The sequence below is a fragment of the Vespa velutina genome, chromosome 9 (genome assembly GCF_912470025.1).
Source record: "Vespa velutina chromosome 9, iVesVel2.1, whole genome shotgun sequence".
In the NCBI taxonomy this organism is placed as follows: Eukaryota; Metazoa; Arthropoda; class Insecta; order Hymenoptera; family Vespidae; genus Vespa; species Vespa velutina.
Window position 1 is genome coordinate 8391686 of NC_062196.1, and position 14678 is coordinate 8406363.

Genomic DNA, 14678 nt, shown 5'->3' on the forward strand with positions numbered 1-14678 from the left:
CCAGAAATATGGAATATGGAGCAAGATAGACAAAATGTACCGCAACCTAACCACGGACAATCAAAATGGAACATGGTGTTTGATTTGCTTCCATTACATGACATCGTGCCAAACGCAGAAAAAAAAATCTTTTTATTTCATAATATGAATATATACTATAATTTATTCATCTATACGTTTATAAAGCGTATACGTTTATAAAGATAAAATCTTTGTTATCTGTAATATCATCGTTATCTTTGTCATCGTCATAATCATCGTTATCACGATCATAAGCATTACCATCGTCACCTTCGTCATTCAAAAAATATCATCATCATAATTATTTACACCCATCGAGAGATCGTGTTTATTATCGTCGTTGGCGTCGACTTTAGTCGACTTCATCATTATATTGCTATATTACCGCTATTACTAATTTTAAAACGAATCATGCGCTGTAAAATGTTTGTTAAGTTTTTGACCTTGCTTATGTATTTTAAGTATATTTAATATGCCACGTTGTAATCACGATGAAATCTTGTCTAATGAAACGGATAAAAATGGAATACAAAAAGGAATAACAGTTTGATAAGTACCTGACCCATGTGAGAAGGATATATTAGAGTTCGGTGTTTAAATGAAGAACGAACGAATTTCGTATTGTACGATGAAAAGAATTTAATAATCTGTTGCTGGGGTGATACGCGCGCACGAACAGAAGATAGTAGATAGGTACGTACGCACCACGTACGTACATATAGATATAGATTGCTAAGCAATTACGCGTAGCGCGGGAAATATTTGAAAGTGGGAGACCGGCCCGAGGAGTCACGTGACCGGTGACGTAATGCGCAAATGTCGCTGCGCGTTATGATCGCACGCGAGAAGCGAGCGGCCCGGTAGACAGGCAGGCAGGCAAGTAAGCAGGCAAGTAAGCAAGCAAGCAGGCACCAGGCAGGCAGGCATCCCTTCGTGGCCGTGTCTCGGCTGAAAACTCGTCGGTCTGCATTCCAGTGTCGCGGACGTTGCGCCGGACGCCAAGCGGACGTCGCGGCGAAGCAGCCGAGACACGAGAGAGAGAAAGAGAAAGATAGAGGGAGATCTTACTCGCGTCCCTTCGTGTGTTACCTCCTTCCCTTCCACTTCTTCAGATATCTATTTTCATTAACAGTGCGATCGTGCTCTACGTTCTACGAAAGATGAAGTGAAACGTTAAATACCGGCCCTCGTACGTCGTTCCCCGTTCGTCGTAAACGGAGGGGAAGAAGAGAACAGCAATCTCTTTCGCGGGGAACGTCCAAGAGTCGGTGCGTCTCGTCGTATAGAAAAGAGAGAGAAAGTGAGAGAGAGAGAGAGAGAGAGAGAGAGAGGAGATTTAACGCGCGAACGAAGCACCGAGTAAAATAGGATTCAAAAGGGTGAGTTATTAAAATTTACATTATTCCTTTGTCACTACCCTTCATCTCTCGTCGTTGCTTTCATTTTCGTCATCTTTTTTCCCCCTTCATACTTACTTTTTATTTCTTTCTCATTCTCTCTCTCTCTCTCTCTCTCTCTTTCTTTATCTTCCTACCTACCTACCTACCTACCTACCAACCTACCTATCTATCTATCTATCTGTCTCTTTCTATCATTCTACTATTACGTTACCTTGTCGTTTCTAACCTACACACAAGCGACGAAAATCTGTTGCACAAGTTTCACGCGATGCATCCAATCGTTCGTTCGTTCGTTCGTTCGTTCGTTCGTTCTTCCTCGAACGTCGAAGATAAGATGCGAGCTGATGGTTCATCATTGCGAGAGAGAACGAAGGTAAATACGTATATACACCTGCCCTCCGCGGATCAGGACCTGTATTTGCTCGTGCTGAGAAAAAGAAAGAGAAAGAGGGAGAGAGAGAGGGCGAAAGAGAGAGAGAGAGAGAGAGAGAGAAAAAGAGAGAACGTGTATAAACGAGGCGACGACGTGACGGCGTGAATATCACCACGGCGCCTTACTATACTTTGTTGTGTGTATGCTTATATATGTAAGTGCGTGCCTGTGTATTCTGTACGCGCGCGCCCTTTAATTCTTAAACATTTTCGCGCTATCGTTCTCTGTGAAAGTGTAAACGTTTGAAGGATTTGACGTTTTCGCGCCTCTTCCGACGCGCCTGCGTTCTAATTCAAAACGTGCTATCATCGAAACGAAACTGACAACGTAAAAGGATAGCGTTAGAAAATCTGATAAATATTGTTGGAGGTTATACAATAATTATGTTATAAATGTACGAACGTTGTTATAAAAAAGGAAAAAAAAAAGAATGATAAATTCGACGTTTTAAGTAATTTTATTTTCTTTTCTTTTTTGTAAGATCTTTCCTTTCTCGTTATTACGAACGTATAAACGTTTCAATCAACATGAAATATTATGTACTCGAAATATCAAAGAGTTTCTTAGAGAGTTGTTCGGTCTCGATTTTATCTTACTCCGTACTCACATTCTCTCTCTCTCTCTCTCTCTCTCTCTCTCTCTCTCCTTTGTATCTATCTATCTATCTATCTATCTGTCTTTCTTTTTCTAACGAGTGAATTCGCGTTCATTGGAAGGGATTGGTTCGGATCGGCACGCGGCAGACCATCGTTCGTGTTAACCTATAAGGAAATACGAAAGTATTAAAATGCGCTACCGTATCCCTGCTGATCCCATATCGATTACTCGGGCTAATATTATAGATTCTTGATCCGTTAATCCGACGAAAAGGAAACGAAAGAGTACAAGCATGAAGAAAAAAGTTCTGCTCGTAATTTCGTAACTGTACGAAGTATTACGCGATTAAGCGATTAAAAAGAAAAATTATTAATTATCTCGTATTAATAAACCGCTTATATTTCTTTCGTTTTACTTTTCCCTTCTTATTTATATTCTTCGATCAACACGATTCATATCAACGATACAGATCGATGAATATGAATAGTAGTGAGTCATCGATTTCATTCGCGTCAACTTTTTCCACCGTTGACTTTTATCGCTCGAGGTTAAGTGTTCTCGCTCGGCGAAGCGAAGAAAAGAAAGTAAAAAGTAACTAAAAGGAAAGATAGAAATGGAAGGGGAGTGAGGCAAGGGAGGGAAAAGAAAAAGGAAAAAAAAAGAAAGAAAAAAAAAAAACAAAAAAGAAAAAAACACTTCTTAGCGATTCGTTAAAGATGACCGTTTCTCGCAGCCTCCTCAGCTGTCCATTGTGAACGCGTCCATTATCGTGCTTTGGTTAGGACTTAAATGTAGAAAATGAATCACACCCCCTGCTATCTCAACAGGATACTCATTGTCAGTGAGAAACCCTCTTCAAGTTTCGAACGATTGGCCTCGGTAAAGGTAACGGGTTCCCACTGACTGTCGCATCTATTGTCTTCTATTTTAACTGGCCAAACGAAACCCCCAAACAGCCATATTCTCGTCGACATACGCAACTATATTATAATAGAGAAGCCTCAACCACTTTTTTCCTATTCGTTTCATCTCTCTCTTTCTCTCTCTCTCTCTCTCTCTCTCTCTCTCTCTCTTTCTTTTTCTCCGTTTGTTTCTAATAGCAGAGCTAGTTGGAGAGAAATTCATTCGTCTTCGGATCTCGTGAAACAGGTTCTCCTCTCCTTCGATCTTCCATTCGATAAGGTAGCAATAAGCAAGATAGGTATCACCGATAGATTCGATATGTCGTCGAAGGATGACGAGAGTGGTACCGTATTTTATCGATCTATTCGAATTCGAACCAGAGACTACTCGTATAATCCAGGTTGTAGGAGCCTCCTCGTTCCTTTCTGTCGAAGGTATTCGAGGTCCTTACGGACATTGTAGGGTTGCGAGTAAAGAAAAGAGAAGGAAAAAGAAACAGAAAACACAAAAAGAAAAAGAAGAAGGAGAAGAAGAAGAAAAGGAGAAGAAAAGAGAAAGATGAGGTGGCGAAGGAGGAAGAGGAAGGGAGAACCGCGGAAGATCGTGCTCTCGGAGGCTGTTGTTGCCTCGCTTCGTGTAGAGTCTGAAAGAGGAAGGGGATGGTTGTAAAAGGGGAGGGATAAGGAAGGGATAGAAAAGAAGGAGGGGGAGGAAGAACGCGTCTTCCACTCGTTTCGTTCGAACGAGCTTGGCAACCACTGCTTTGGAATTCGAGTTCTTTATTTTTACGAGAGCCAATGTCGGGGACCGAGCCTTCTTTGGAGTCCTTCTCACCTGTTACGTACCCACCAGCCTCAGTTGCTACCATTTAACCAGTATTCGAGATTATTTCTGCGTCTGGCCCCGTTAACGCGCTCCCAAAAGCATTCTTCGCTTGGTTTACACGCGAGGCGTCTTCGCCAGTCTTTCTTTCTTCTTCGTATACATTGACTACATTCTAGTGTATATATATATATATATATATATATATATATATATATATACACATATTCTTTACACATATTCTTTACTTTTTTCTTCCCCTTTTTTCGTCACAAATGGCAGACTCTGAAAAGTATTAAGCCTCTTTCGTCCCGTGGGGAACAAAATGAAGTCGAAAAATGCAGCGTTCTTATTATATATTATGAATTTATTTGAATATATTTCTCATGGAACTAAAAAGAAACACATGGAGGAGTGTTACTATGTAACGTTTTCTATAAAACGTTCAGACGATATGGGTATAGGTATAGGTACAAGTTTAAGTATAGGTATAGGTATAGGTATAAGTATAGGTATAGGTATCTTAGCCATGTACTCTTGCGGTAAGACTTCTTTTCTGATTCCCGAGCAACGATAAACACGATGATCGGTGGCGCGTGGGCGAATAGAAGAGAAGGCATCGAAGTTTTCTTTCTCTCTCTCTCTCTCTCTCTCTCTCTCTCTCTCTCTTTCTTGTCCTACCGTATGTCTACCTACGCGTTCTTCGTGGATAAGCTGCTTCGAGGTCCATCGAAAAGATGATGCTGCATCGTAAAACGAAACGGGAAGAAAATCGCGACGGAGAGATCGTTGTTGTTCTCGTCGGAATCTTCCGAGAAATCCTTTGAGAAAGGATTACTTGGATAGGATTACGACATTTTGAAAAAGATATCGTTCAAAAAATAATGTCAGATAATTAAGAACTGTCTGTTCGAATAAGTGTATACAAAAGCGCACATACACTTGCGAATAGTGTCAAACTTGAAATAGTTTCGCAAAAGTTTTTCAACAATGGAATAAGTATGGACGATGATAAGAACGAAGGAAAAGCCAAGGTCGCGAATCGTTCGATTGCGTCGATCCTATGTGTCGTGTCACGCGTGGGTGCTTTACGAGAGAAAGACCGACTTGCCTTACCGAATATGGATATTTTCAACTCTTCTTTATTTCGTGATATCGACTTTCGTATTACACGAACTCTCCCTTTACTATAGTATTTTGCTTTGTCCTTCGAAAACTTCGTCGTAGGATATCAATGTTGAAATAATGACAGGAGAGTATCGCGTTACTTCTTCCTATCCTTATTAGAAGATAGAGCTTGCGTATGCATACGTAGACAATATTTTTAACTACATAATCGTCCGGCTATCGCGCGTAATGATGTAATTCGTAAACAAACGATTATTATTGTAATCATTAATAAGGTAAAGTACATTGGAGTACAACTACGCACGTCCTAGTTCTTATCGATATCGACATAGTATATTTATGCTATATCGGGATCTTCTCTCGGTCGGAAGAAACGAGCTCGTGTCTTGGGTGCAAAGAAGGCGCATAGCGTCTATTTTCACGTCAACTCTTCGTTCTAAAGTTAAACGCGTGCGCGTTTCGCATTAATTTTAGTGAGAGGCCGGGCTTTGGCCCAAGGAGGGTCCCTTTGCTGGGACACACTCTCTTTCTCTCTTTCTCTCTCTCTCTCTCTCTCTCTCTCTCTCTCTCTCTCTCTCTCTCTCTCTCTCTCTTCCGCCAATCTGCTACCTCGGAAAAGATAGTGGAAAGTGGGATGAGAAGATTTTCAACTATCTTTCTCTAATCTTATTCTATATCCTTGGTTCGTTGCAGAATGCGTCAAGATGGGATCCGTCTTCACCCTACGTGGCATCGTCACCGCTCTTGTCTACGCCTTGTTGCATCCTGCAAACGGTGAGTTTATCTTTTTTTTTATTTTTTTTTATTTTTTTTTTTTCCATTCCATTCTCCCTTAAAACTTATTTCCTTTTATTTCGACGTTTTCATCAAAATAGAGAATCTAAATCATTCAACTCCGACGATTCGAGAAATGTTTACGAGGATCACGAAATTGGAGGAACACTGGAAGTTCTTGCCAAAGTAGCTTCGTTTAATTACACCAAGCCAAAGAAGACACCGGCATGGCGTAGAATCGGGTTGGTGAAAATAACGACATCCTTAGGAAATTCGTGAAGCCTCTTAGAGGATGCGGAATGTAAAGTTGAAAGCAAGTTTGCAGCATTCGCCGAATTCTAAGGCTTTATTAGCCGTTGAAAGTGTCTACGTCTACCACCGTCTTAGTGATGTATGATACGCTTTAAATAACGAGCCTGCTTAACTCTCCTCTTGCGTAGCTCTTCTTCCTCTCTTCTTTCTCTTCTTCTTCTTCTACTACTTTCAACACTTTTCATTCCAATTCGTCACCTCGAAATATTATATTTTAACGAGCTTTAACTCAACTCGATTTAAAACGAAATATAATTTTCTTCTTTCTTTTACCTTATCTTCAGTCATTTAAAAACGATCTACTTTTTACGTTGAAGGAAAAATAATAATTTGTTCGTGGCATGATGCTAAGTGCAAGAGAGGATAGAATCGCGTTTATGGCCTTGAAGAGGCGTTACTTTGGTGCACCTACGCGAGTATCCTAGGACAATGGTCGAACGATGAATACCCAGGAAGATAGATCGGTCCAGGTAGAGAGGGAGAGAGAGAGAGAGAGAGAGAGAGAGAGAGAGAGCGTTCTGTTCCGTGACCACCCTGATCACCGGATTCGATAGCACTTCGTTCCATTGTCGGTCTCTCGTATCTGTTCGTGAAAAATGCTTGCTTCGAAATTTCCGCAACGTGGGATGATTTTATAGACAGGAAGCGATTGCTACGTGCTTCGCCGATATCGGGATCTCGATGGCCTTTGAACGTACACTCGTTCAACTGGTTTTTTGCGTTAGCGTTAGCGATCGCATTACCAGGAAGGCTTCCTTTGCTTTGACGATCTTTCCACGAGCACGATATCGTGGTGGTTGATCTCTTTTTTCTTTGTATCTTCTTGTTTGTTTTATGAAAAAGATCTTCTAAAAAGATCAAAGAAACTTGACAAGAAAAAGTTATTATTTGTTACATTAATTTAAGAAATAGAGAAAGTCGATGTTTCTGTTCGATTTAAATCGATGGAATTCTTGTTTCTTGATTGACTATAGGGCAGAGGCAGGAGCTGGGCATGTCCTTCAATTGGCATCCAAAACCTTTGGCCGCGCCGTTGGGGGATGACGTGAATTTCGAGTGCAACCTCAATCTTCCACCGGAAAGATTTCAATGGCGGCACAGGCCTCTCGGCTCGGACAAGTGGACGCCCCTAGCTCGTACGGTGAACGCGGGTGCTGGAGCCAGGACTGCTGTCGTTGTCAGTTTCGATGATAAGTCGAAGGCAGGCGACTACCGCTGCGTAGCTTTTTATGGTAACTAAAACCATTCAAGTATACTTCTTACGAGTAACGATGATAAAGACGGAAGAAGAGATACGGGATAGTCTTTTACATGGACTAAAATATAGACCTAGGTATATAGATATGAAAAAAAGGAACAAAATAATATTTTACATAGGCTCCAGTGGATTGGCGTCCGATCCGGCTCGTCTGACTTTGTCGACCATGCATGAATTCTCCGACAAGAGTGACATCGAATTACGCGTACCGGTTGGTAATACCGTTCCTATAACATGTCCAGTGCCTTACTCCGTCCCGGAGGCGATAGTACAATTTTACAAGAACGACAAATTGATGCCAGAAGTAGAACTGATAAACGGTCGAACGATAGCCATCGAAAATGCAAAACCCTCCGACTCGGCGTATTATTATTGCACGGCTAATAATTATATAACGTCTCAAACCTTAAGGAGCAACCATATGACTATCTTAAGCGTTCATGCAAACGCGACTCGCCAAGCACCGTACTTCTCGAAACAGCCCCAAACCGAGTACACCGTTTTACGTGGCAAAAACGTTACGATGGAGTGTTTTGCCGCGGGCTATCCGGTCCCTCGTGTAACTTGGAGCAGACTGGGTGGTACGTTGCCTTCGAGATCCGTACAAACGAAAGCTGGCTTAACTATAATTAACGTGCAACCTTCCGATCGTGGCGAATACGATTGTGCTTGGAGCAATGGCGTAGCCAATCAACCACTTAAATCTGTGATCATTTTGAAAGTTGCCGAGGAACCTAGAATCGTGAAACCACCAAAGGCTTCGACCTTCTCCGAGGGTGGCGAATTGGAATTGTCCTGTACGGTTACCGGACAACCGGAACCTACGGTCGAGTGGTTAATAAACGGCGAAACTTTGGTGCCCGATAATAACTTGGAGATTCGTGGTTCGACCCTGCTCATATCGGAGGTTGAGAAAAAGCACGCCGGTATAGTCCAGTGCGTTGCCAGTAACGAGTATGGTTCCGATACCGGGTACAACTTGTTGAGGGTCAATCCAAAACAGCATGTAAGTGGTATATCCGAGTCTAGACCGGAATATGGTCTTCCTGGATCTTCTAGGCACAAACATACCAGGGGCGGAGGTAGGAGAAGAAGCAAAGAGGGAAAACGTAAAGGGACCGGTAATTATCGTAACAAATATCAAATTCGTATCATATTTATCGTAAAATATTCCCATTTTTCTTTTCTGCTTTCAGCGGTACTGGTTCCGCCGAATCAGCCGAACGTTACTCGACTCTCGGACGTTTCCGTCATGGTTAGATGGTCTGTACCGGAGAACAAGGGTCTTCCGATAGAATTCTTTAAGGTTCAATATCGTCAACTTGGTCAAAAGATGAACGGTAAACAGGGCAAGTGGATGACGGCGAATACGGAGATACCTAATCACGTGCGTTCCTTCGAAGTGACGGACTTGCAGCCCGATAATACTTATAGATTTAGAATAGCTGCGGTTTATTCGAACAACGACAACAAACTGAGCCCAAATTCGGTGCGTTTTCATTTGAATCGTGACGGTGGTTTCGAAAGCAATAAGATGCCGATCCCTTTGCTGACGAATACCGAGGCTTTGAATCACAACGAAGTCTTGCTCCTTTGGCAAAATCTTGACAAATCAATGGACATCGATGGCTTTTACGTTTATCATCGTGCCTCCACATCCGCCGGTGATTACGTGAAGACTACGGTCGAGGGAAAAAATTCTACGAACATAACGATATCTCATTTACAACCGGACACCACGTACGAATTTAAAGTACAAAGCTTCTCCGTAGACGCCGCCTCGGAATTTTCCAAAATCTTAAGACAGAAGACGAAAAAGGCTCCGGTCGAGCAAGCAGTTCAGCAAGTCGTAGCTGAGAACAAGTTAAAGCCAACAGCGAGCGACAAGAATGCCAACATGTACGCAATTATCGGCGGCGTCTTTGGTGGATCCATTCTCTTGGTCAGCATCGCGGCTATTGCGGTTGTTTACAAGAGGACCAAGATCAAACAGAGTCGTGAATCCTCTCAAAGCGAAGGTACGTTTTATCTCTATTTTCTTGTCTTTCTTGTTTCACAACTACATATACGAGAACGCTTTGTCGTCCTTAATCACGTATATTTGTGTACGCGCATATACTACACACGCGTATCTACATATATACATTGTTCGTGTAACAGGGAAGCCAATAGCAAACGGAAGAGTAACGAACGGAGGTGTGACCGACTCTAAAATTAACATAACGTCGAATCCATTGGCCGGTCTCGATGCTTCCGACGATATGATCCAGCCTAAGGTCGGTATCTCTATTTAATATTATTACAAGAATTTTCTTTCGGAGAAACATTCATTTTACGATCCCTTTTATTCCTTTTTAAGGACATCCTAAACTCGTTCTTTCAACATTACCTCCGTATTTATACTAATTTTACAAAAAGAAAAAGAAATATCCTTAACTCTCTTATACTTTTTATCGCATCGATCAATGAAACCAAAGAAAAACTCGACCTCTCTATCCACTAATCTTCTTTTTCTTCTTCTACTTTGTATCATCTACCTTCTCTATCGGAGAGAGTCGTTCTTCCTTCTTTGTTTTTCCGAGCACCATACACGTACGTTAACTTACACGCTCTAGATCTGAAACGAAGCAACGAACACGCATGTTTCTGAACAGAGCGGACAGCAATCGTCGATGGAAATGACCTCCTTTCTAAACGGCCAGAACAACAACGGCAACGACCATAACAACGAGGACTCCGTTGGAATCGACGTGAACGCTCCCCGTAACGAGCCAGCACCCTTGCATCAAGGATCACCGCCTAACGAGCAACCACTATGAACTTCCCTTTAATGTGTTCCTTCTGAAATATCGTTCTTTCTTCGACCAACTTCACGTTGAATTTAAAGAAAGAAAAAAAAGAAGAAAAAAAGAAATAGCCAGCTTTTACCGATACGCAAGGTTCTTCCATGAAATCGTATCAGGGTAGTTTTTTTTTTTTTTTTTCTTTTTCTTTTTTTCCTCTCTTCTTGATCGTGTAGAATATAATACGATAAGTTAAACAACTTAGACATATCAGAATCAACACGTTAATTGCCTAAATTAAACAATTTATCACGTTTAAAAGAAATTCTTCAAATTCTATCGTCGCATGCACAAGTGACGTTATTAATGTAACGAAGTTAATCATACGTTAGTATTGTTGCTTCTACGTTAGAGTAACGCTGGTGCATGTAAATCAATGAAGGACAAATTCGATTAAAGCTTCGACGAAAGATCTCTTTTTCATGTGTTGGACAATACGTATGCTCTCTCTCTCTCTCTCTCTCTCTCTCTCTCTCTCTCTCTCTCTCTCTCTCTCTCTCTCTCTCTCCTCTTGTGAATATTTGCTTATATAAATCGTAATAAGTTGTAAATATAATTTGAGATACGTTTTATCGTCGAACGCCGTCCAAAATAAATGCGCTGTGTCTTAAAACAAATCTATTCCTTTTATTCGAAATTTCGTTTGGAAGTATCATTTATAAATCTAATTTATATTATATCCGTCCTTTGGGCAATCGTTAGATCTGATAACAAATTAACGTGTTGAAAAGCGATTTACGTATAATGTATAAGAGATAATAATGAAGAGTGATTCGTATTGTAAAGACGCGCAGAACTATATAGCATATCGTTATATTTTAGATCTATAAATATCACTACGTAGATGGACTACGTTTAACACAGTATTCTTTCTCTTTTGATACGATCAACGTTTTTATATTCGAAGAGAAAACTTTTTATTATATTTTTATAGTAATCATCTCGACTAATTCTCTCAATAGTTTTAATCAACGTTTGCTTTCCACGGTAAACCCAAATTTTGTACGTCACGTTATATCGTCGAGGAGAAACAGGTATCGTACATCCTCATTCATTTATATTAAAGATTTTCAAACGTTGGATTTATTCTATCGACATTTTTACCGAGAGATTACTTTATATATACTCTATTTACACCTTTTTTATATTTGATATGTATATATACATATTTTTTTTGTTTCGATGCAACATACAAGATTAAAATTCACGTCGAATTCACGATTTGAGTTCTTACGTGCTGGAATAAAAAGATATGTGCATGTGTGTGTATATATATATATATATATATATATATATATATATATATATATACATACACGCAGACAAAACGAACGGATAATTTATCCTAACGTTCATATCGAAATATTTTACATGCAAAATGGCAGGACAACAACTGTAAATAAAAAATATATATGTATTAGCGATCGCATTATGCGACGTAAAATTATGCGCGAGAACGCCCCGTACGTGCACGTGTTCTGTTTTCTTTTTTCCCTTTTTTCTACATCTTCGTTTTCTTTTTTTTTTCTTTTTTTTTTTTTTTTTTTTGTATATACACACCACATACATATTCAGTTTACGTACGTGCTAATCGTATGTATCTTTGCATATGCGTGCACGTATAGGCGTGCGAGCGTACGCGTACGCTTTTATTTTCATAAGTGCGATTATTTAAATGTTTAGCTCGTCCAATACTACTTTGCACGTTTAGATTCATTATTCTAATACAGTGATGGGGGACGGACGTTGTACATAGTAGAATATTTGATGCGTTCAAAGAAAGAAAAAAAAAAAAGATAGAAATGTATGTGCCTTATATCTTGCCCGCGTAGATAATAATGCGATCGAGATCTGCAGAACGAAGAGTAGCAGTAATATTTATCCTCTATCCGTAGCTTTAATGCTGTTTTAGTAACGACAAGACGACGAAAAGAGATTACGACATATTTTTATCATCGCAATGCCAACGCTATGTTAGACGACGTACTCGAGTTCGTCGTCCTTAGTGTACTTTAAAACACATTTTATGTACTTAACAAGATTTTTTTCTGCATTTTTTCTTTTTTTTTTTTTTGTTTTTTTCTTTTTTCTCTCTCTAAAAATAAACTCTTTGGGAAAAAGAAAACGCGTGTCGATTAAATTCTTTACTTTTTTGATTTTCTTCTTCTTCTTCTTCGACGTCTCATATCTTTCTCCTTAAAGAAACGAAAGTCGATGATGGATAATAAAAGATATGAAAAGAAAAAGAAAAAGAAAAAAAACAAAAGGCGCCAGGGTTATTAGGAAGACGTCGTCTTAAGAAATCATAGAGAAGACTTCTGGAATTTCATTTTCTCGCGGAGAGCCAAGGAAATACATATGTGTCTGCGAAGTTCGCCAAGAGATGAGAAAAAGGAAAGGAAAGAGGGAATGGGTTTCTTATATATCATTCTTCCGCGGTGTGATTTCTATCGAGAATTCGAATCTACGTCGTAGAGTCGTCGAACATCCTAATGGAGGTATTTCTTTCAGGATATTTTCACGAGAAGAAGATCATTTCTTACGTCTACGCGAAGACATTTTGAATGATCACGTAACTACGTTAAATTTGAATAATTTTTTTTCCAACTCTTTGTCACGTTACTATAGAAATTGTTAAAAAATATCACGTAGACAAAAGTTCAATTGGAAGAGGGAAGATCCATTGGAATTCTTTCCGAGTTATCGAATTTCCAGTATCATAATTATTCGGGAAGTAGTTTGTTCGGTTGACAGGATCAAAGATGAGACGTGTACAAGGCTTTTCGACTTCTCTCTCGATGGAAGAAAAAGGAAGGGAAAAGTAAGATAGAGACGAGTTGAAAAGTGGGGAGATGAGGAAGAAGACGTCGTCGAGTCGTAGAAAGGAAGAAACAAGAAAGATGGAAGTAGATACGTAAAGAGAAAGAGAGAGAGAGAGGGAGAGAGAGAGAGGCCTCGGTCGCCTGGCCGAAACAATCGTTATGATTTTCCGGCGTGGTTCGCTCGATACCGTCCCGCTTTCTGGAGCTGCGTTTGTGTGGAAAGGGAATCGGGGATTGGGGGTTGGAACGTGTGCGTCTGCGGGTTGCCGACAGAATGCTCGGAAGCGAGGGCCAAGGATATTTCGAGGCCCAAAACGATGGAAGGGATGTATACGCGTTAACGCATTACCTTCCATAATTTTATAGCAAAATTTCAAGCAACGCTCGTTAAACGCGCCACCATGCATGAGACGCGATATCGGAAGGAAGGAGAAAGAGGGAGGGGACAAAAGGGGATGGTAGGAGAATTCATTATCTTTGTCTCCTGTTTCTCTTCCACAAAGATTACCAGCGATTGTTTAATCCGAGAAACGGAGGGCTCATTACGTCACACTGCGTGTCATGCGGTTAACTGTCCGAGCTTGAGATTTCTTTCATCGCACTTAATCAATTTCATGCACGATAATTGTTTATCAATTTTTCGCCTCCTTAAGAAAACTTTCTCTTCTCTTCCGAAGGAATGAAAGAGAAAAAAAAAAAAAAAGAAAAAAAAATTATTTTTGAGTAAATAAGCTCGTGACTATCGTCCAAATGCAAACGAAACCATTGCAGATATATTTTTTCGAAAAGCAGCTTGCGTGTGCACGATACGCGTAGGTACTACGTGAGACGCATAATCCGTTAATGCTCCACGTCCAACGAATGCAACGGAATATGCAAACGTTGTTTCTTTTGCATTGCACGTTCGCTTAGTTCTACGAAACGCCACAAAATGTAAAGTGTTACGTAAGTAAAGAGCAAACATCTGTAAAATCATAATCGTATCTTATTCTTTTCAATCTCAACTTTGTTACTTCTAAATATTTATACAACTCCCCGTAACGTAAATCATTCTACTGACCACGACGAATTGATGTAAAAAAATAAGAAAGAGATTCTACCCCCTTAGCCTCGACGTTAATTATCCTCGTAGGTGGACTAGACATATTGGCCGAGCGTGTTAAGGCGATTAATGGTAGAAACGTCGGTCACCGCGAGGGGGCACGCGATGCCTCTACGGTGAGACAATAAATCTGAGAAGAGCGTGTCCCGCGAGATCGGAATCTTTTTTCTCTCGAAAATCCGCTCGGTGAAAGAGAGAAAGGACGGGAATGAGAAAGGGTAAGACTAAAAGGTCTACAGGAAGAGAAAGATAGATAGATAGAT

At 40.3% G+C, this 14678-nt stretch overlaps 1 protein-coding gene across 3 annotated transcripts; it reads left to right on the plus strand.

Annotated features, from left to right (window-relative positions):
• The first annotated feature begins 921 nt into the window (after nucleotides 1-921).
• On the plus strand, nucleotides 922-12059 carry LOC124951782 (interference hedgehog-like). Of its 3 annotated transcripts, XM_047500671.1 has the most exons (8): nucleotides 922-1400; nucleotides 5998-6078; nucleotides 6180-6320; nucleotides 7365-7622; nucleotides 7768-8769; nucleotides 8845-9666; nucleotides 9809-9924; nucleotides 10303-12059. In XM_047500671.1, exons 4-8 carry the CDS (start codon nucleotides 7385-7387, stop codon nucleotides 10465-10467), a joined length of 2343 nt encoding a protein of 780 aa, XP_047356627.1. In that variant the 5' UTR covers nucleotides 922-1400; nucleotides 5998-6078; nucleotides 6180-6320; nucleotides 7365-7384; the 3' UTR covers nucleotides 10468-12059. The 3 variants fall into 3 exon arrangements, with proteins under 3 accessions (XP_047356627.1, XP_047356626.1, XP_047356628.1); XM_047500670.1 differs by lacking the exon at nucleotides 6180-6320; XM_047500672.1 differs by lacking the exon at nucleotides 6180-6320 and having other exon boundaries at nucleotides 10264-10447.
• The last annotated feature ends 2619 nt before the right edge of the window (nucleotides 12060-14678 follow it).

Coding starts and splice junctions, on each gene's coding strand:
- LOC124951782 (XM_047500670.1), top strand. CDS start 6,009: ATGGGATCCGTCTTCACCCTACGTGGCATCGTCACCGCTCTTGTCTAC. Junction 9,667..9,808: donor TGAATCCTCTCAAAGCGAAG/GTACGTTTTATC, acceptor TTCGTGTAACAG/GGAAGCCAATAGCAAACGGA. Junction 9,925..10,302: donor ACGATATGATCCAGCCTAAG/GTCGGTATCTCT, acceptor GTTTCTGAACAG/AGCGGACAGCAATCGTCGAT.